The sequence below is a fragment of the Ursus arctos genome, unplaced genomic scaffold (assembly GCF_023065955.2).
Source record: "Ursus arctos isolate Adak ecotype North America unplaced genomic scaffold, UrsArc2.0 scaffold_7, whole genome shotgun sequence".
Classification (NCBI taxonomy): Eukaryota; Metazoa; Chordata; class Mammalia; order Carnivora; family Ursidae; genus Ursus; species Ursus arctos.
In genome coordinates, this window is record NW_026623089.1 from 6102626 (window position 1) to 6126438 (window position 23813).

General features: G+C 40.4%; 1 protein-coding gene across 2 annotated transcripts in view; it reads right to left on the bottom strand.

Moving 5' to 3' along the window:
* Positions 1–23813, bottom strand: part of FANK1 (fibronectin type III and ankyrin repeat domains 1) — a 101488-nt gene that overhangs the window by 37267 nt on the left and 40408 nt on the right. The window contains exon 1 of one of the 2 annotated variants that reach the window (XM_048218786.2): positions 16546–16913. The exons of the other annotated variant lie outside the window; for it this stretch is intronic. Coding sequence (XP_048074743.1) covers positions 16546–16576 — 31 coding nt within the window. The 5' untranslated portion in view covers positions 16577–16913. Of the gene's footprint in view, positions 1–16545; positions 16914–23813 lie in introns of those variants that run through there. 2 annotated transcript variants of the gene reach the window in all.

Below are 23813 nucleotides of genomic sequence, written 5' to 3' on the forward strand. Positions count from 1 at the left end.
AGCATGATTTCACCGAAAAAACCAAGGCTGAACGCTGTTTTCGCTCTTTATCTTTTTTAAAAATTTAAATTCAATTAATAGCGTGTGTTGTTAGTTTCAGAGACGTAGTTGAGCGATTCATCAGCTGCAGAAAACACCCCGTGCTCATTACGGCAAGTGCCCTCCTGAATGCCCATCCCCCAGTTACCCCATCCCCGCCTCCCCTCCAGCAGCCCTCAGTTTGTTTCCTAGAGTTAAGAGTCTCTGATGGTTTGTCTCCTTCTCTGACTTTGTCTTATTTTGCCTTTGTCTTAAAGTGAAAATCCTCTTCAGATCTCTTTCAGTTAGCAAAAACCGGTACCAATGTAGGTCTTTGTAAAAGTGAAGTACCCTAACATGGACGTTTGAAAAGCAGGGGATGCCCGTATTGATAAATAGGAATCTTAAAGAGTGGTGATCAATGAAAACATCGTGATTTTCTGTTATACATCAATACATATTTCCCACATACTGGGGCTCTTCCAAATGAGACTCCTTTATAACATAACCACACCCCTGCTTCTCCAACATTGCTTTCTGCAATTGGTTTGCAAAAAAAAAAAAAAAAAAAAAAGAATGAACAGACGGGATGACTGAACTTAATTTTTTTTAACCATAAATCTCTCTAAACTCACTCATTCTAAATAAGTTACCAGGGTATACACAGGAAAATACATTGTACTTTGGTAGCCAGTATGGAAAAAAACAGGATCATAAATGAGGGCATTAATTATAAATAATGGCCATTGTTCTTCGCATGTATCAGAATAATGTCGTGAATAAGAAATCCCCTGCTCTATTATGGGATTGTTTTCATATTCATCTGTTTCTTGGCTCCCATCAGGTCTTGGCGGCCAAGATTCACGATCGGACCCTTTGCTGTACATAGTAACTAAACCCGTTCCACAAACAAAGTGCAGAGGCAGCTACTATGCTACAGTTGTCCTTCCAAAAAGTCCCTCTCCTCCAGTGTGTATGAAACGGTTTGAAATAGACTTCCTTCCCCCTCTCTGCACCTGTTACAAATGTACAGCTTTGATCTTGGCTTGAAGGCAAATACATTTCTTGCATCCTCTGAGCCAGCTTGCTTCCCCTCCCTCCCACCCTCGCCAGCTCCCTTCCTCCACGTCTTTCCCTCTTCACACACTTACATCCTCCCCAACTCGTCCCTTAAATTTCTGGAAAATGCATAGGAAATGTTGACTTAAAATTATCCTTAAACCACAAGCTTTTGTTTTTACTCCCATGATCTTACTGTCGTATGGAAATGTATATTGCTTTCTAAACGGAGACTATAAAATTAATCCTACAAATGAAAATTGGCACACATAAGCATTCAGGCATAACCTCAATTAAAAGGCAAAGTCATTATTGTCCAATCAGATGAGTTCTAAAAAGTATGCTGTATTGTCTTTTTTAAAAAAAGTATGCCATACTGTCTTCAAAAAGAAAGGAAGTCATTCAGATATTGGAAATTTTTAAAAAGAATTGTCTGGATTAAACACATCTCCCCGCCCCCCCAAAATGATGACCACTAGCAATTCAACAAAGATTCAAAGACTTCTTGAGCATGGATATAGAGGATTTTCCAAAAATGGCATCATAGTCAAGGTACTGTTTTGCAGCTTGCCATTTTAAATTAACAGGCTACTGATATTCTTGCATGTTAACATATGTGGCTTTAACTCCGTTTTTGAAAACAAACTACTCTCTGTATATGATAATCTTGTACAGACAACACTTCAGTAAAAATTGGGGTGCATTTAACTTTACATAGTGATGCAAATATTCTTAAAAGACTTTCGTAGAGGTAAAATTGTCGAGTCTTTGAATATGTATAGGCTTCATTTTGATACACGTTGCCAAATTACCCTTTAAACGGTACATATATCAATGTACCAAGAGTATGCAAGAGACTAGTTTTCTTGTATCCAGACAAATAAGGCTATTATAACCCCCCACCCCAAAAATCAGGTTTAAAGTGAGACATATATTCACACACATGGACAAGAAGACCTGGTAAGACCATGGTCATGTTATTAATGATGCAATGAAAAACTGGAAATACCCTTAACAAGAAAATGGATAAATTGGGGTTTATTTGTTTACAGAATACTATATATTTTTTTAAAGATTATATTTATTTATTTGACAGAGAGAGAGAGACAGCCAGCGAGAGAGAGAACACAAGCATAGGGAGTGGGAGAGGAAGAAGCAGCCTCCCAGCGGAGGAGCCTGATGTGGGGCTCGATCCCAGAACACTGGGATCACGCCCTGAGCCGAAGGCAGACACTTAACGACTGCGCAACCCAGGCGCCCCAGAATACTATATATTTTTGTTGCTCTTTTAGAAAAGTAAGGGTATCTGCTACTTAGAGGCTACTGTGCTTACTTCAGCTCATAGTCAATTACCTTATCAAGTATGCAAAATGATCTAATGTGTCATTTATAGATATATACATCTATGAGAATTATAAAAACATTTATTCAGCAAATATTTAACTGAGAGCCTACTATGAACTATGCACTGATCCAATACTGGGGATTTCGCAATAAATTCAACACAAATCTCTACCTCATGGAGTTTATGTTTAGCAGGTGAGGGAAAGATAAACAAAATGAATAAACAAAACACAGGGCGCATCAGGACAAAATTTTACAACCACATATAATGCAAAGATTTCTTATACAGGACATGAAAAGCATTAACCACAAAAGAAAAAAAAACTGATAAACTGAGTTACAATAAAATTAAAAACTTCTGCTCTTTGAAACTCACCACGAAGAAAATAAAAAGATATACAGAGAACAGGAGAAAATGTTAGTGATACATACATCTAACAAAAGACGTGCGTCCAGAATATATCAAAAAAACATTTACTACCAAACATTCAAAGAAGAAATAATACCTATTCTCCTGAAGCTGTTTCAAAAAATAGAAACAGAAGGAAAACTACCAAACTCATTCTACAAGGCCAGCATTACCTTGATTCCAAAACCAGGCAAAGACCCCATCAAGGAGAATTACAGACTAATATCCCTGATGAATATGGACGCCAAAATTCTCAACAAGATCCTAGCTAATAGGATCCAACAGTACATTAAAAGGATTATCCATCACGACCAAGTGGGATTCATTCTTGGGACGCAAGGGTGGTTCGACGTTTGCAAATCGATCAGTGTGATAGATCACATTAATAAGAGAAAAGAACCATGTGATCCTTTCAACTGGTGCAGAAAAAGCATTTGACAAAATACAGCATCCTTTCCTGATTAAAACCCATCAGAGAGGGGCGCCTGGGTGGCACAGCGGTTAAGCTTCTGCCTTCGGCTCAGGGTGTGATCCCGGCGTTCTGGGATCGAGCCCCACATCAGGCTCTTCCGCTATGAGCCTGCTTCTTCCTCTCCCACTCCCCCTGCTTGTGTTCCCTCTCTCGCTGGCTGTCTCTATCTCTGTCCAATAAATAAATAAAATCTTAAAAAAAAAAAAACATCAGAGTGTAGGGATAGAGGGTATATTCCTCAATCTCATAAAAACCATCTATGAAAAGCCTACAGCGAATATCATTCTCAATGGGGAAAAGCTGGAAGCCTTTCCCTTAAGATCAGGAACACAACAAGGATGCCCACTCTCGCCATTATTGTTCAGCATAGTACTAGAAGTCCTAGCAACAGCAATAAGACAACAAAAAAGAATAAAAGGTATTCAAATTGGCAAAGAAGAAGTCAAACTCTCTCTCTTCGCAGATGACATGATACTTTATATGGAAAACCCACAAGATTCCACCCCCAAAGTACTAGAACTCATAGAACAATTCAGCAATGTGGCAGGATACAAAACCAATGCTCAGAAATCAGTTGCATTTCTATACACAAACAATGAGACTGAAGAAAGAGAAATTAGGGAATCCATTCCATTTACAATAGCATCAAAAATCATAAGAAATCTAGGAATTAACCAGAGAGGTAAAGCATCTATACTCTAGAAACTACAGAACACTGATCAAAGACATTGAAGACAACACAAAAAGATGGAAAAACATTCCATGCTCATGGATCGGAAGAATAAACATAGTTAAAATGTCTATGCTACCCAGAGCAATCTACACTTTCAATGCCATCCCGATCAAAACACCAATGACATTTTTCAAAGAGCTGGAACAAACAATACTAAAATTTGTGTGGAACCAGAAAAGACCCCGAATCGCCAAGGAAATATCAAAAAAGAAAAACAAAGCTGGGGGCATCACGTTGCTTGATTTCAAGCTATACTACAAATCTCTGATCACCAAGAAGCACGGTACTGGCACAAAAACAGACACATAGACCAATGGAACAGAATAGACACTCCAGAAATGGACCCTCAGCTCTATGGTCAACTAATCTTTGACAAAGAAGGAAAAAGCATCCAGTGGAAAAAAGACAGTCTCTTCAAAAAATGGTGCTGGGAAAATTGGACAGCTATATGCAAAAGATTGAAACTTGACCACTCTCTCACACCATACACAAAAATAAACTCCAAATGGATGAAAGACCTCAGTGTGAGACAGGAATCCATCAAAATCATAGAGAGGAACATAGACTGTAACCTCTACGACATCAGCCACAGCAACTTCTTTCATGACACTTCTCCAAAAGCAAGAGAAACAAAAGAAAAAATGAACTTGTGGGACTTCATCAAGATGAAAAGTTTCTGCTCAGCAAAGGAAACGATCATCAAAACAAAGAGGCAGCCCACAGAATGGGAGAAGATATTTGCAAATGAAACTACAGATAAAAGGCTGGTATCCAAGATCTACAAAGAACTTCTCAAACTCAATACACGAGAAACAATCAAATCAAAAAATGGGCAGATGAACACTTTTCCAATGAAGACATACAAATGGCTAACAGACACATGAAAAAATGTTCAAAATCATTAGCCATCAGAGAAATTCAAATTAAAACCACATTGAGATACCACCTTACGCCAGTTAGGATGGCAAAAATTGACAAGGCAAGAAATAACAAATGTTGGAAAGGATGTGGAGAAAGGGAACCCTCTTACACTGTTGGTGGGAATGCAAGTTGGTACAGCCACTTTGGAAAACGGTGTGGAGGTCCCTCAAAAAGTTAAAGATAGAGCTACGCTATGACGCAGCCATTGCACTACTGGGTATTTACTCCAAAGACACGGACGTAGTGAAGAGAAGGGCCATATGCACTCCAATGTTCATAGCAGCATTGTCCACAATAGCTAAACTGTGGAAGGAGCCGAGATGCCCTTCAACAGATGAATGGATAAAGAAGATGTGGTCCATATATACAATGGAATATTACTCAGCCATCAGAAAGAATGATTACCCAACATTTGCAGCAACATGGACGGGACTGGAGGAGATTATGCTAAGTGAAATAAGTCAAGCAGAGAAAGACAATTATCATAAGGTTTCACTCATTTATGGAACATAAGAAAGAGCAGGGAGATCAGTAGGAGAAGGAAGGGAAGAATGAAGGGAGGGGTAAACAGAAGGGGGAATGAACCACGAGAGACTATGGAATCTGGGAAACTGAGGGTTTCAAAGGGGAGGGGGATGGGGATTGGGTTAGGCCGGTGATGGGTATTAAGGAGGGCACGTATTGCATGGAACACTGGGTGTTATATGCAAACAATGAATCATGGAACACTACATCAAAAACTAAGGATGTACTGTATGGTGACTAACATAATAAAAACTTTTTTTAAAAAAATTTACTTTTTTGCATGGTTTCCCAACACCATTTGTTGAAGAGACTTTTTCCCCATTGGATAGTCTTTCCTCCTTTGTCGAAGATTAATTGGTCATATAACTGTGGGTTTATTTCTGGGTTTTCTATTCTGTTCTATAGATGTGTCTATTTTTATGCCAGTGCCATACTGTTTCGATGACTACCGCTTTGTAATATAACAAAGTCTGGAACTGTGTTACCTCCTATTTTGTTTTTCAAGATTGCTTTGGCTATTTGGTAAAACAACAAAATGCCTAGAAAGACTAAAGTAAAAAAGCCTGAGGAGCCTAAGCCTTGGCAAGGATGCAGATCTGCAGCTCGTACATTATTGGTGGAAATCTAAAACTGCACAATCACTTTGGATAACGGGCAGTTTCTAATTGAGTTAAATAGAGAAACCATGCAATTAAACAGCAACTCCACCCTGACGTATCTATCCAGAGTGAATGAAACATATCTTCAGACTTGTACAAGAACGCTGAGTAGCTTTATTCATAACCAACAAAACCTGAAAACATAGTGGATGCCCATTAGTGGGTAAAACTGAGACACTGTGGTATATCCTTACACTGAAATAGCACTCAGCAATACAAAGGGACGCAGAGTTAATTCACAATAACCAATGAATAGTTACTGTACTATTGATACATGTAGTAGCAGATAAAACTCAAAACCATTATGTTGAGTCACAGAAGCCAGAGAGAAGTGCTCATAGTGCGTGACTCCACTTACATGGAGTTCTAGAAGAGGCAAAGATCCCTAGTGACACGAATCAGAGCAGTGATTGCCTAGAAACATGCCTGCAAGGCAGCACAGGGACCTAGGGGGATTTTCTGGTGATAGAAATGCTCTCTATTTGGACTGAAGTGGTGGTTACACAGGTGAATACATTTGTCGGAACTCCACTTACTATATACTTAAAATGGGTATACTTTATTATATGTAAACCTTATCTCAGTAGAGTTGATTTTTAAAAGAAACAATATATAGTATGTAAAATGATCTTAAAGCAGGGAATGGGACTAGAGAGGATGGGGTCAGTTGCGGTGTGAGACTGGGGGAGCCAAGGCAGGCTCCACTGGGGATACGACTTTTTTTTTTTTTTTTAAGAAAGCACAAATGGGGGCAAGGGGCCAAGAGAGCAGGAGAGAGAGAATCTCAAGCAGGCTCCACACTCAGTGCGGAGCCCAATGCAGGGCTCGATCTCAGGACCCTGAGATTATGACCTGAGCTGAAATCAAGAGACGGATCAAGAACTGATAGGGCCGAGAGCAAAGTCATGGAGGTAGCTGGAGGAAGGGCACTCCAAGCAGCGGGCACAGCTAACACAACTTCCAGGCAGGCGCAAGGCCAGCATGTTTCCTGAACTGCAAGGAGGCCCGTATATTATAGGATCATGAGCAAGACTGGGAGAGGATGAGGGGAAGGAAGTTTATTAGGGCAAGGGCATGGACAGGAGAATGTCATCCAGGGTATCTTGGTCACTGCAGAATCTTTGACTTTGGTACTGCAGGAGATGGAAAGTCATTCGAGCATTCTGAGTATAGGAGTGACACAATCTGATTTAGGTTTTAGCAGGGTCCCTCTGGCTACCTTATCGGAAATAGACCAAAGTGTGGTGAGGGCAGGAGTAGAGAGACCAGTCGGGAGGCCCCTGCAGTGATCCAGGTGGAAATAGGATGGTGGTGAGGGCCTGGGAGGTCGGAGGCCAGGTCACAGAGCGATCAGATACAGGCAACAAAACCTGTCTGCCTCTCTGAAGGACCCTCCATGCCAAGGAATTAGAGCTGGGATGGGATGCACCCCTTGAGGCACCTCTGGTCTCACAAAAGGTAGAAGAGACAGCCCACCTCTCCACCCCGGTTTAAAAAAGACTGTAAAATGTGAGCAGGGTTCAGATCCATCAGGAAGCAATGGGCACAGAAACGTGGGCTTCATTATCCTAGAACGACCAGAAATCAGGCAGGCAGGGATGTGCAGAGGCAGAGAACCAGGGCCAGAGAAGCAGGGGTCAGACGTTGGGAGAACCAGAGCCGGCCTCATCTGCAGGCAGCGGGGCCTCAAGTTAGCAGGAGGCCAGAGAAATACGGCAAGCACGCTGCTGCCCACGGGACTTGGCAAGCAGCAGCGGAGCCGGGCTTTCCTGCTCTAAGTGCGGACCCGAAGCGGCTATGGTTCCATTAAGCCCTCAGCTACCTCTAGGGCAGAAGCAAACGCTCGTTGACGAGAAGATTCCCCCAAGTTATTAGCCACACAGTTTAAGATCAAATAAAGAGGGGCACCTGAGTGGCTCAGTCAGTTGAGCGTCTGCCTTCAGCTCAGGTCATGATCCCAGCGTCCTGGGATCGAGCCCTGCATTAGGCTGCTCGCTCAGCAGGGAGCCTGCTTCTCCCTCTGCCTGCTGCTCCCCCTGCGTGTGCTCTCTGACAAATAAATAAATAAAATCTTAAAAAAAAAATCAGATAAAGATTACGAAACACAAAGGAAGGCAAGCTACCGCAGTGAGGGATAAAGACCCTTGTCTTAAGCATGCCTCTTTTATTCTGACGCTTTGACATCTGGGGCCTTAGTGACCCTGGGGAGACTGCCCCTCCCAGGGCTAGCCAATTCCTAGAGACCGTAAATTTGCCTTGCAGTGAACCTTTCATATGAAAACTAGCCAATCCAGAGCACACGCTTCCTCCCACCTCCTCTAAGCTCTTAAACTCCAGGTCAATATCCACCTGCCCCAACCACCTGTCAGATACCAAACCAACTAGGGACAGCCCCTATGCCCAGAGCCTGTGGGAATCATTCAAAGTAGCCAATCTTAAGCCTACTTATTCTGCCTTTCTTTCCCACAGAAACCACAATAAAGAGTCTTGCCCACAGCCCTCCTATGCTCCCACTGCCTCCTGAGTGACCTGGTACTTCCCTGTGTGTCCTTATCTCCACAGGGCACAGCTCGCCCCCTGCTCCTGCAAACTGAGTCACCAACTATCTTTCCGATGGCAGTCTCCTGATCTGTGTACCTCACCATACCTGAATAATAAACCTACATTTAAAAATACCCTCCAAGAACTAAAGAGGTTGGAAGGGTCAGATTCAGATGATCCAAGAATTATGTACATAAGTTTTAAAGAAATAAAAGATTTACAAAGTTGAACATATAACAAAAAACTATTAGGAATGCCCAGAAATATCTGACAAAAAAAAAGCATATGGAAATCCTAGAAATGCAAATATAAGTGTTGAAATAAAAAACTAAGCAGTGGATTAAGAGGCAAAGTAAGCAGAAATGAAAAGATAATTCTACGTTTGAAGAATTTACCCAGGATAAAGCAAATACAGAATATATAAAATAGAGGTTAAGAAAATAGAATGAGAAGATCAACATATAGTCCCTCAGAGTGCAAGAAAGGAAGAATAAAGAGAGTGGAGAAGAGGCAACATTTAAAGACTAACCACTGAAAATGGACCATAACTAATTAAAAAAACAAATTCACAACTTCAGGAGGAAAAACATGTCCCAAGCAGGATAAAGAAAAACATGTCTAGACACAAGCACGAAACAAGAGAACATCAAAGACAATGGCAAGATCCCAAAAGCAACTAGAGAGAAAACACATCCCCTCACAAAGGAAGGTCAGGAGGAGACAAGAATTCGCAATGACATCACAGGAATATCTTCAGAGAGAAGAGAAAAAATAGCTGTCAGCCTAGAACCGCACATTCAGTGAAAATTCCCTTCAGGAACAAGAATGAAATAAATGCTTTTATCAATAAAAAAGGCAGGCATTTTTTTAAAAATTTATTTATTTACTTTAGAGAAGGGGAGGGTCAGAGGGCGAGGGAAAGAGAGAATCTCAAGCAGACTCTGCCCTGAGCAAGGAGCCCGACATGGGGCTCGATCCCACAACCCTGAGCTCATGACCTGAGCCGAATCCAAGCGTCGGACGTTCAACCAACTACGCCACTCAGGTACTTCCAAAAAAATAAACAAAAATGAAGGCATTTTGCAAATATTTGCAAAACCTGTCAGGATAAAGGACCTGAATCCAAAACATAAACAGGCTTCTCAAAATTCAACGTTAAGAAAACAATGAAGAAATTGGCAAAAGATCTAAATCGATACCTCGCCAAAGTGACACACAGATGGCAAGTAAGCATATGAAAAGACGCGCAACATCACACACCAATAGGGACTTGCAAATTAAAACAGCAGGATGCCACCTACACCTATAAGAATAGATGATATCCCCAAACCCGACGGTACCAAATGCTAGCCGAGACGCCGAGCTACAGGAACTCTCGCTCACGGCTGTTGGTCCAGCCGCTTTGGAAGACAACTTGGCAGGGTTTTTGTTCGGTTGGCTTTTGTTTTGTTTTGTTACAAAGTTGAACATGGTCTTAATCCTATGACACACCAATCAAGAGCCCAAGTAATCACCCAGTTGATTTGAAAACTTACGTCAACACAAAAACTCGTGTGACAATGTTTATACGACAGTTATATTCATCGTTGTCCCCAACGGGAAGCAACAGGTCCTTCAGGAGGTGAAGGGACAGAGGCCCTATGGTGCATCCCAACAGCGGAATGTTATTCAGCAATGAAAGAAACGACCCGGCAAGCCACGAGAAGGATCTTATGTGTGTACTGCTAAGTGAAAGAAGTCAGTTCAAAAAGGAGACATCCATACCATTCCAATTATAGGCTATGTAGCAAAGGCAAAACTGTGGAGAGAAGAAAATCAGTCGTTGCCAGAGGCTTCAGGGTAGGGAAGGAGGGATGAACAGGTGAAACGCAAAAGATTTTTAGGATAGTGAAACTATTCTTTACAGATCTCTAAAGGCGGATACGTGATACTATGCATTTGTCAAAAACCATGGAACTTCACAGCACAAGCAGTGAAGCTTAACGTGTACAACTTTTTAAAATTATTTAGGTGGTTGGGGAATCCCAAGGCGGAACGCACAAAGGTATGAAACCACCTCATTGATGCTGGTAGGGGAAAGAATGCCACCCTCGGTAACTTTGAACTATGCGGAGACTCAAATCAAGGGAAAACCACCCACAAGCACTCTCTCCAGCTGATAACACCGTTTCCCACGGGAGTACAGGTTAACAGTTGTTACTTGTTGTGCGTGGCTGCTGGGGCTGAACAATTAAGTAAATGAATAGCAGAAGGTGAGAACCAAGTATGTCCCCGTTGGAGGGGGACTTCACAGATAAGCAAGGAGAAGCAGCTAGAATGACCCACGTGTTAAAATGACAGTTGGAGACATCAGTATGAACTCACGTGTAGCTTACCTTACAGACACATATATTTACATGTGTGTCCACACTCCCGTGTCTCTTTGCTCTGTCAGCTGAGAAGTCCTAAAAGCATTGATAGCCCAATAAATAGAGACAAGCAGAGTCAGCCCCCAGACCTCGGTTTCTAAAGTCATTCTTCAGTTAAGAAGAAAGCCAGCCCTTAGAGAAAAGGCTGATTCTAGAAATGGGGCAGGAAGCATACAAGATGAGTCTGCAGCATCTTCTAGTGCCAGAAAGTTATAGTTAAAAAAATAGGGGCGCCTGGGTGGCGCAGCAGTTAAGCATCTGCCTTCGGCTTAGGGCGTGATCCCGGTGTTCTGGGATCGAGCCCCACATCAGGCTCCTCCGCTATGAGCCTGCTTCTTCCTCTCCCACTCCCCCTGCTTGTGTTCCCTCTCTCGCTGGCTGTCTCTATCTCTGTCGAATAAATAAATAAAATCTTTTAAAAAATAAATAAATAAGTAAAGCCCACAGTACCCAAGAGACAAAGGCACCAACTGGAAAACTCCCAATGACTCGAGCTGGAACATTGGAGCAACAAAATGAAGTTAGTATTGGACTATACCCCCAAAGTATAAGGTATATATCCATGAGTCCACACTGATTTGAATGAATGAATGAACAAATGTGAAAGCAGCAACGAATCTCCCATGTCCCATGCAGGAGGACTTCAGATAGTGTATGTGGTTGATCTGCCCTCAAGGGGGTAGAACAGCTTCTCTCTCCTCCAGCGTGGGCTACACATTGAGTTCAGCGGGACCAGGAGGGGGAAAGGGACTTTGAATGGAGAAATGTGACAAACTGTCCCACCCAGGTGGTTAAAATTATCAATCATTTACCTCTGTGGTCTTTTGCCAAAAAACCCATGAAGTCAACCTAATCTTGAGAAAAACATCAGAGAAATCCCTCTGAGAGGCATTCTACAGAACACCTGAACCGGTCTTTCTCAAAATTGCCAAGGTCATCGAAACAAGACAAGTCTGGGAAAACGGCCACCTCCAAGAGGCATAAGGAGACCCGACAACTAAATATAACAGGGTATTCTGGATAGAATCATGGAAGAAAAAAGAAAGGCATTTGGTAAAAACTGAGGAAATATAAAGTGTAGACTTTAGTTAGCAGCAGAAACTGGGTGTGGGTTATAGAGAAACCATGCACTCTCTTAGTGATTTTTTGGTAAATCTTCAACTATTATAAAAAGAAAAACTTCTTAGAAAAAGAAAGCATCACCAATATGAAGCAGAAAATATTACCTATAGTGAGGGGGAAAAATCAATCAATAGGAATGAACTCAGAAATGCCATAGATGATAAATTCATAGACAAGCACGTTAACCTAGTAAAAGTATGCTCAAGGTGTTCAAGAAGATAAACACCAGCATCAGGAGGACAGAAGACATAAAAAATGTCTAACTGGACCTGTTTGAAAGGTCCAGAAAATAGGAAATGAAAAATAAACTGAATAGAATTGATAGCAGTTTGTACATGGCAGAAAAATGTCAATAAATTAGGAGACATAGCAGTTTTAAAAAATGGTAAAATGGTGGCACCTGGCTGGCTCCGTTGGAAGAGCATGTGATCTTGATCTTGGGGTCGTGAGTTCGAGCCCCACATTGGGTGTAGAGATTACTTACATTAAAAAAAAATTTTTTTTTTAAATGGGACAATGAAGCACAGAGAGAAAAAAAAACTTGAGAATTAAGAGAGCGTCGGTGAACTGCAGGAAAATATGAAGCAGACTTACATGCAACTGCAGTTCAAGGAGGGGGGGGAAGAAGGCAGAAAATTGTTCGAAGAAATAATAGCCAAAAATTTCGCAAATTTGATACAAAGTATAAACTTGCAGATTCAGAACTTTAAGAACCCCTAGCAGAATAAACTTTAAAAAAAAACCATGCCAAGTAGATTTTAACGTAATTGTTGAAATTCTGTGAAAAATCTTGAAAGCAGCCCTAGGTGGGGGCTGGGGGAACCAGAAGGACAAAGAAAACAGTGGACTTTGCTTCCGAAATTATGTAAGCAAACACAATATAGAAACATCTTTAAAGAACCCAGGGAAAAAGGGTCTACCTAAACACTTTACCCAGTGGGCAAGCGCTTTTAAAAAAAAAATAAAAGCAAAATAAAGGCTATTTTAGACACACAAAAGCTGAAAGAATTCATCACCAGCAACCTGAACTATATAAAATGTTAAAGGAAATTTCTTAGGTAGAAGAAAAACCCTAGGCGATGAAAATCCAGACCTACACAAAGGAATACAGAGTGCTAAAAACAGCACATACGTGGGTAAATAGATCATCTGCCTAAAGTAAACAAGAATGTATCATGAGGTTACTAGAAGAAGAAACATCTCCCGATAGCACAGAGGACGGGGGGACAAGTGCACAGTCACAGCACTCTCACGCATCATGTCAAGGGTGCAATAGTAAAGACTTTGATGAGTGCTAGACCACCCAGGTATACAAATTCATAATGAGTTACCATTTCTCCTTTTTAACTGTTTACTATCTTCCCTCTACTTTATGTTAAGGAAATTGAGCAAGTCCCTTCTTGGCCATTAGAATTGCTAAATGAACATACCTACAGATGATTATTTAACTCTTGTAATTATTAAATTTTCACTTTAAGTTTATTTAAAGTGCCTAACCATAACTTTGAAGCTTTGAACCATAATCACTTTATACCCCTACAAGCACATATAATAAATATATTCTATCCCATGTACCTGTGCTGTATTTTCTGCAAACCCAACGAACGCCTTTGGTCAAAAGCAAAAAATTTCACCTTGAAGTGGGAAAGCAATAAAAGCAAAGATTACTCATGCTCATACATGGCAGTAAATCTGCTGTGCCTTCCCATTTTCTATGCTTGAATAACTTGCATTATATATGGGGGCTTAATGGTAGAGCAGGCAGGCAAGGGATAGCGCCAATAAATTTTATTTTCTGTACAATCTTTGAGAGAGCCCTTGACTTTTTTTGCTTTTCTAGAGTGAAATCCTCAATAAAATGTCACTTTGAATCCCCTTTCAAATATTTGCAATCCTCCTCCTGGCTGTCGTCCCCCCTTCATTCCAAAAAGAAGTACTGGTTTCGCTTCAAGAGCTGATATTCTGCGTCATGCATGAAATATTTGCTGATATTCTGCGTCATGCATGAAATATTTGCATCCTTGGTAGGTAAACCAAACACCTTGTAGCCAAGTTTCTTAAGATCTCCATTTTCCCCCTGATTTGAACTTTAAAATGTGAAGAAATAAGAACATGGCCTCACACAGCATTCTGCCATAGCCAGGATTAGTGATCATAGTTCATTGAAATAAAAAACTTTGAAAATCTTAAATTCCTTGAACATTCCTTGAGTGATTGCCGCGCCCCTACCTGCCTGCCTTGGCACTGCTGTAGAGCACACATTCTTTCTTACTTGGAAGGAACCTGGTTTTGTTGGGGAGCTAAATAGTCACTTGAGATGAAGCACGTAACTGAGTTTTTATTATAACATAATTTAAAAACTAAGATACTTAGGGGTGCTCGGGTGGCTCAGCCTGTTAAGCATCTGACTCTTGTTTCAGCTCAGGTCATGATCTCATGGGGGATGAGATCGAGCCCTGGGTTGGGTTCCGCACTCAGAAGGGAGTCCAGTTGAAGATTCTCTCCCTCTGCCCCTCCCCCCATTCACACAATGTCTCTAAAATAAATAAATAAATCTTTAAAAAAAATAAGATACATCAAATAGGAGTATAAAAAGTGTTTCACAGAAATTCTTTGTCAAGCAAAGCAATGGACAAAAAGTACCAGTGATTTCTGCTGATGTTATAATTTTAGGCAAGTGTTCCTTTGAAACTATTTTTTATTTTTAAATAAATGCTCTATTAATTAGTTTTCCTATTTTTTTTTTAACTGAAAATCCACTTTGCCCGATATGGGGGGGGCCATTAACTACTGAAATTCTTCTGTGATATCGAATCCATATTGATTTCATTTGGAATCATTTGATTCTAGGAGAACAATCTTACGCGTTCACCACATAGCAAAACCATCATGGCAATCCTCGTATTTACGTGAGCGAGGACATTGTGCCGGATGCTGTGCTGACTGCTACAGAGGGACCACCTCATTCAGGCTCGCCAACACCTGTGGAGGACGACAGAATCCTCACCCCAAAGTGAGACTCGAACACAGAGACCTCCCAGAGGTAGGGGTCACCCGACAGGAGGGGCTGAACTCTCCTCTGCCTGACTCGCGTTCTTAACCACAAAGCTGCGTTGGGTCTGGAGGTGCGACTCCCCATGAAATAGAAAAGCACATACAAATTAGCAACCAAGAGGCATCCGGGCCCACAGGCTCCCTGGGACGTGGACCTCCGAGGAAATCTAGGACTTCAACAAGGCTGCTCCTCTTCCAGAGCCCAGAATCCAGGTCCTTACCATAGATCTCTTCCCCTGCAGTGGAACCCATTCTTCAAACACATTCATCTGTATGGTCCCAATACCCTGGACATAAGAACAGAGCTGAGCTGGTGGAAAAGAGCAGGCAATGAGGGATCTGAAGACCGTCCACACAGCCTCCCAGACCGCAGAGGGTGCCCCGAGGCAGCTCCTTTCCACTTAAGAGGCATGGAGAGCAGTTTGCAGATCACTAGACCAGCTCAGCCCAGACCAGTCCCCTGGGTCCAGGGGCCTCTTGGAGATTCCACCTCAGCCCAGAGCCTGAGGCAAACCCTGAGCCTGCGCCGGCAGAGGCGGGACTTAGCAGCCCTCCTGGGACAGCGAGCTCTGGCGGCCACTGGCCAAGTGGTTCTCAAAGTGTGGTTCCCAGCTCATCACTGGGAACTTGTCAGAAATGCAAATTCTCAGCTCTGACCAGGACCGACTACATCAGAAACTTTTGAGGCTGGGGCTCAGCCTCATTCAGTGTTTGTACGCACTTCCCGGTGATTCCAGTACACACCCAAGCCTGAGAACCACCTTAGAAATAGACAGTAAGCTGTGCCCTGGAATCAGCAGCTAAGAGGAGAAGAACCCAGCTTTTTCTAGAGACATCTCTGTGCAGGAAAAGCTGCCCGTCATCCCGCAGGGCCATCACCCTCCACGGGTATTCCTACAATCAAAGGGGCATTGAGTTAGAAACACATTTGCCTTGGTAAGGTATTGATGCAGCTCAAAGTCACTTGTGTGTATCACTGAGGTACTCCTAAGCGCTCCTTCTGGAAACAGAGGCTTCCCAGGATGCTCCCACTACCTCCTGGGCTCACTCCCCATCACACAGGTTCAGAGTGAGCGGATCTACTGCCCCACGAACATGCCCTTCAGGGAAAGACAGTGAGATGGAGAGAGCCAGAAGCTAGTCTGTTGAAAATTGTCCCAACCATCAAATATTTAAAATCTGAAGCAGAGGATGGGGATCTCATTGATAACGAATTAAAACGGAAGTTTTCACCTGTCAGAATTATACTCAATAGGCAGCATATGCAATTAGAAACATACCCTCCTTTTCTCCTTTTGCAGTAAGTCGCATGAAATACGATGTCAAAACTCTTGGTTTGTAGGACACAGACACAAAGCCTTACTTCAAACAGCAAATGTAACTGATCAGGAGTCCGCGTGATTTCCGCGTTCCAGGCACGCCTTAACTTAGCCAAGGCGTCCCATCCTCAGAAAGTCTGACAGTTCCAGATAAAACAGCATGCAGAATTGCCGCCAACACAGCCAAGTAGCCTGAAGAAACAAATGTTCCAGTGAAAAACTCCTACACAGAGCCCATCAATAATTCATTATGCGTAGCCTGAGAATAATTTAATTACACAATTATGGGGTTCGATCAAACACAGTGGCAATTTTTAAATGCATTCAAATGGCTCTTGTGTTTGCCTTAATTTCAGATAAATTTTCTATTTTCTACAATTATTGATCATTCCAAAACTCAAATATACTGGAAAGTAAGGACCCTACTGGAAACTAAAGAGGAAACTGAAAGAATAAATTGGCAGGACCTTCAAAATGTTGGGGTGGGGGGCGGGAAACAACTCTCGCAGTTAACAATGAAATTAAAAACTCTCATGGTTGAAATGGTATGCAGAACCACTTCAAAAAGAATCATAATAGTCAAGAAGACACGGATAATAAAAATGACAAGAGAATAAGATTACGAGAATCAAACACAAAATAATTTCCAAAGAGAAAACAATTTGTCAGCCCAGCCTCCTTTTAACGAATGTGTTGATTTTCTTAAGTAGCGTGAACACTCATCCTGGTCTGTTACACACTGTGTGCGCGAGTTTTTCACCTGCAAAATCGTGATCTCGATTCACAGAGAACCAAAATGAGAATCTGTTAAAATGCTTCTCAAACAGGTATTATAAAACACAATTAAATATGAAATTGTTATAAGATTTTGGCTAGTCTGTTCCACAACTGATGAATACACATATTGGGGTTGTGGGGATTTTTTTTTAATCAATATTAAACGTCTTTAACAAGACACACATTACCGATACCATGTAAGTTTTCAGGCAGAATTAAATATATTAAGAACTCTCAGAAATCACGTGTCACAGAACAAAAAAGGCTATGTTTACTTGGATGACACATAAATTAAAATGTACTTTACCCTGGCCTGAAGAACAGACAAGAAACAGCATACAATATTATTTTGAAGTACTAAAAGGAGTGGTCGAAGGCTTTAAATTGTTAAGTGAAAGGATTACCCATCAGACGATAAAAAGCAATGTTCTTCAGAACTTCAGAAAATCATCAGACTAACTTCTAGATTTGATCCCTTTCTACATGGGTGCTTGGAAAACTGTCAAAATGAAAAGACAGCATTGACTTACTTATCCAAAACAACTCAGTAAAAATTAATCAAACTAAGGGAAAACTTGAGCAAAATGAAGTGAGAAATCAAAACAGCCTCTACTGTTTCAGATTTTGCTCTACTGAATTGCTTCGGATGTGATGTGTGCAACTCTAAGATAAAACAAAAAACAAACAAAAAAACACACTTGGGTATGCAGGAAACCAATTTTTAACTTTTTGCCAAAATTCATCTGCAATTAAGACACACACAAGAATCATTCAAATGGAGTTTTGGCAATTCCACAGAACGAATGAAGTTTTGGACGACCATAACCCACCCTGCCCATTTGCAATCGGTCAACGAAGACACTGTTAGGAGAGATGACAAAGTTTCAGGCACTCTTTGAAAACATTAGTAAGCAGTTAAAACACATTCTGGACGCAACTCATCCCTAAATCACAAGACGAGCTCCTCCCAATTCCTGAAGTTGCAGACTACTTCGGGATTTTGCAACAGTTATTCTTTCTTGTATTAGATATAGTATTTTAAACACATGCCAGGGGCATCTGGGTGGCTCAGTCAGTTAAGCATTTGCCTTTGGCTCAGGTCATGATCCCAGGGTCCTGGGATTGAACCCCACATTGGGCTCCCTGCTCCGCAGGAAGTCTGCTTCTCCCTTTCCCTCTGTGTGTGCTTTTTCCCTCTCTCCTTCTCTCTCAAGTAAATATTTTTTTAAAAACACCCATGCCAAATTGATTTTTTTTAAGAGTCTAAGGATAGTGAAATAGTTTGCCCATTACAAACAAATCAGTGAGAACTTACAGCACAACATTTTATAACTTTTTTTTTAAAGTAGGCTCTATGCCCAATGTGGGGCTCAAACTCACGACCCCAAGATCAAGACTTGCATACTCCACCAACTGAGCCAGCCGCCCCGAAGCACAACATTTTGAAGTACAATGACAATTTGAACTGCTCTGAAATATGTTTCCTATGACAAGCAAAACTTGGAACATAAGACACAAGTTTATTCAAAAAGCTAATAAAGGTTGCACAAAAAGCCACATATTGTAAAATTCTGTTGATAGGAGTTGTCCAGAATAGGCAAATCCGTGGAGACAGAAAGTAGGTTGTGGGTGCCAGAGGCTTGGGAACAATGGGAGTGACTGCTGATGGGGATGGGGGGTCGTTGGGGAGGGATAAGTGAAATTAGATAGTATGTTCTTAAAGTGGAGTATCACCACTAAAAAACACTGGATTGTACAATTTTTTAGAAGGCATACTTTATGATACGTGGATTATTTTTAAATATTTTAATGCTTTAGGGGCGCCTGGGTGGCGCAGTCGTTAAGCGTCTGCCTTCGGCTCAGGGCGTGATCCTGGTGCTCTGGGATCGAGCCCCACATCAGCGTCCTCTGCTATGAGACTACCTCTTCCTCTCCCACTCCCCCTGCTTGTGTTCCCTCTCTTGCTGGCTGTCTCTGTCAAATAAATAAAGAAAATCTTTTAATAAATAAATAAATAAATATTTTAATGCTTTAAAAATTAAGAAATGTTGACTATGCCATCTTAACTACAATTCGGAAAAAATCCTTTTAGACGAGTTCACTGAAAAATTTCAGATTTGGACATATAGGAAGGATTCAATCTATTAAATACAGAAGTATAAAATTATTGGAATATAAAACAAGTGATTAAAAAGGAGCAATGAATTTAATAGAAATTATTCTGACATCAGGAAGCCAATGGTAAGAGGAAAATTTTCAGATCTCAATAAAAGTAGTAATTAAATGGTAGGAATCAATTTCAAATAAAGTGAACAGGCTCTAGATTTCTGACAACCCAATTAATGAAGAAAGTGGATCATATGAACATTAGGAAAATACTCAATATTTTGCTGAATTCTCATTAAAAATAATTTAAAGATAAATGAAACTCATAATTGCTACTATTACGAAGACCTCAATGACAAACTGTTTAACACTGAGTATTTATGATTACCCTGGTCCATGAAAATGTGGACTATACAAGAAAGAAACCTAATGGAAATCACAGCAAATTTGATAGCAAAAATCTAAAAAAAAAAGTAACTGACACTACCAATAACGAGTTGCAGAGCTAACACTCTGCCAAACATTGTTTTTAATGCAAAGACTGAATTATCTTGTACTTTTCCTTCTGATACCTACAAGTATGCGATTTTATGAATGTACTATATTTAACCCATTCCCTTTTTAGGACATTTAGAATATCTCCAGTCTTTTACCTATTATAAATAATGATGCAATGTATATCCTGGGTTCGTAGACATTTTCACTCACATAAGAATGTATCTGTAGGATAAATTCCTAGAAGTATAATAGCTAAGTCAGACTATTATTATTATTAAGTTGGATTAAGAAGATATGCCCCTTCCATGCCCCAGCAAAAATCATGCCTACTCCCCCACCCTCAAGAATACAGTGTGTCAAATATTTAGATGATTATGAAATGGTATCTCTTTGCCATTTTTAAAATACACTAGTTTTTTAGAACACTTTTAAGTTCACAGCAAAACTGAGCAGGAAGTACAGAGTTCCCACGCACCCCGGACCCCGCACATGCACAACCTTCCCCATATTAACACCCCGTGCCAGGGGTACATTTGTTCTAACTGGTGGGCCTGCATTGATCTATCATCACCAGAGCCATAGTTTACATGAGGACTCACTCTCGACACTGCACATTCTGTGGATTTGAACAAATGTGTAATGATGTGTTTCCACCGTTACAGTAGCACACAGAGCAGATTTACTGGTTTTACGGCCCTAAAAATCCTCTGTGCTCTGCCTCCTCATCCCTCCTTCCCCCGAGCCCCCTGGCAACCAGTCTCCGCAGCTTTGCCTTCTCCGATTGGCTTCTTCCACTTAGTACCATGCTCTTAAGTTTGCTCCATGTCTTTTCATGGCTTAGTAGCTCATTTCTTTTTAGTGCCGAGTAATATCCCATAGTCCGGATATGCCACAGCTTATTTACCCATTCTGTTACTGGAGGACATCCCCCTGCCTCCAAATCTAGCAATTATAAACAAAACTGCCATAAACATCCCTGAGCAGATTTGTCTGTAGCCCTAAGTTCTCGACTCCTTTAAGTACGAAGGAGTGTGGCTGCTGGACTGTGTAAGAGCATGTTTAATTACATAAGAAACTGCCAAAACGTCTTCCAAAGTAGCTACACCATTTTTCTTTCCCACCAGTAATGAACGAGAGTTTCTCTGCTCCACACTCTTACCAGCACTTGGTATCATTGGGGTTTTGGATTTTCATCATTCTAAGGGTATGAAGTGGTTTGTTTTCATTTATTTTTTATTTTAATACGCAGTTGCCTAACGTCCTAGACCTTGAGCATCTCTTCACATGCTTATTCTCCATCTGAGTATCTTCTTCGGTGAGGAGTCTGGTCAGATCTTCTGCCCATTATTTAACTGAGTTGTTCATTTGCTAATGTTTGCGTTCTTGTCGTTTTAATTAACATTTCTCTAAGATTGAACTTTTAAGATTGAACTTTTTCTTGATATTTAAAACCCATTTTCATTTGCTTTTAGAAAACATGTGAAATGTCTGTTTGAAACTTCTGCCTATTGTACTATTGTATAGTTGGTCTTATTAATTGTAGAATTCTTTACATAGTAAAGACGTTATTTTTAAAATGAACGAACATTCTTCCACCATCACATTTTTACTTTCATATTCCTCCTCCTCATACAGCTTCATCTTCTACGGCTTCAACAGTTTGAGTCATGCTTCGAAAGATCTTCCCCACTCCAAGGTTATTTTGAAATATTTTCTTTTTTCTAGATTTACTTTTTCAACACTTAAATCTTCAATCCTTCTGAAATTAGGTTTTAAAATACGGCTGTTTCTCCCAACACGTACTGAAAAATCCCAAGTTCACCCCTGATTTGAAATGTTATCTTGATCACATATGAATTGTCTCTTTAATAAAGGGTCTATTTCTGTACTTTTGTTTCCCTCATTGGCCTTTATGTCCATTCACCTACCTGTACCAGGCAGGTTTACTAAAGCTTTCTAGGTTCTAGTCACTTTTATTTTCGTTTCATGATTTCTTTGCATGTACCCACATATTTTCCATATATGAATTCTACAATTAACTTATCTAGGCTGAAAAAAACCTTCAGAAATTTAATAAAATGTTAAACTTATAGACTCGAGGAAAATTGACATCTTTATGAAATAAGTTTCCTAGGATAAAAATAGGTCTTTCTACTTTCAAGTCTCCTTTTATGGCTCTCAGTAGACTTTCAAAATTGTCTTCGTATAGATCCTGCAGATTTCCTGTGAGATTTATTCCTAGAATGCCATGTAGGAAGTTCCCTTCCTGTATTATCTAATTGGTTATTGTGTATATATTTATATTGTGTATGTTGTATATACGGTATAAACAGTATATATAAACGAAATGAATACAGGCTACTTCTTAGTAATTTTATCATTTTCATTATGACACTTGATATCACTAGAGTATGTAAAGTATATAAACATAATCGTCAAGTCTGCAAAGCAGACATTAGCTAAAGACCTAGAAGAGGATGAAGACCAGAGCCTAGACGTGGGTGCCGTCCTCATGCTGTTAATCCTCCAGAGACAACACCACCAGTTTGTGTTTGTCATTCCTGTGATTTGTAAAAGTGGCTTACCGTTGTATGTGTGAGTCCCTACTTATTGTTTAGTTTTGCTGGTATATTAACTTTATAGAAGGATATTAAACTCTATTATCTTCTGAGATCTTGATTTTTCATGAAATTTTGTTACTATCATTTATCAAGTCGTGAATAGCTTTTCACTGCTGTATTATACTCTATCAGGTGAACAGGCCATAATTTATTCAGCCATTCTGACAATGGACACATGGTTTTTTTCCAGGTTTTTGCTACTGTAAACCGTCCAGCTATGAACATTCTTGGTCTCCTGGTATTCACACACAAAAGCTTCTCTGGAGTTTAGAAGTTGGAATAAAGTCTACTTAGCTGTAGGTATACAAATGTTCACCCTTTATATAATGCCACATCGTTTCTCAATCTAATGATACCAATTTTTGCTCTTACCAGAAGTATAAAAACTGTTGATCCCTAATCTATCCAATGCATTATCATACTTATCACCAATCCTGTAGATGCAAAATGGTATTTCACTGTGGTTTTAATTTTTATTTCCTTATTTACCGAAGAGATTAACTGCCTTCATGAGATTTTATTTGCCAAAAATATTCCCTCTGCTGCAAAATGTTCATTTTCTATACATTGCTTATTTTTCCATTGGTTGTTTATATCTAATGCATTTGTAGAAATTCATTACATATTCTGGAGGCTAATCCTTTGATGTTGCAATTGTGGAATTTCTGCAAGATTTTGTCTTTTTTCATAAAAGTAGATCATAAAGTGAAGAAACAAGTTATTTTCTATTCCAAGCTTAGAAATGTACTTTCCTATAAATTCTTCCAAGTGTTTTAAAGATTTACCTTTTACATTTAAACAATTCATTTGGCACTGATTTTACATACATTGCTATCTCAATAGCAACCCAATTTCATAGGATTCCCCCTCCCATATTGATACAATTGCCCCAGCACTATTTTGTTTTATTTTTAAAGATTTTATTTGAGAGAGAGAGCGAGCGAGCACAAGCAGGGGAAGCAGCAGGCAGAGGGAGAGGGAGAAGCAGGCTCTCCACTGAGCAAGGAGCCTTATGCAGGACTCGATCCCAGGATCTGGCCTCATGACCTGAGCTGAAGGCAGACCGTTAACCTACTGAGCCACTCAGGCATCCCACTCCAGCACCATTTTGATTAGAAATTAATAAATTTACAATTCTCAGTCTAGCTACCTGTAAGTCTTTATACTTTTGAGCCTTAGTAATGTCTTTCAATGAAGTGGTGTAAGTTTCTACATTCAGGACTCACA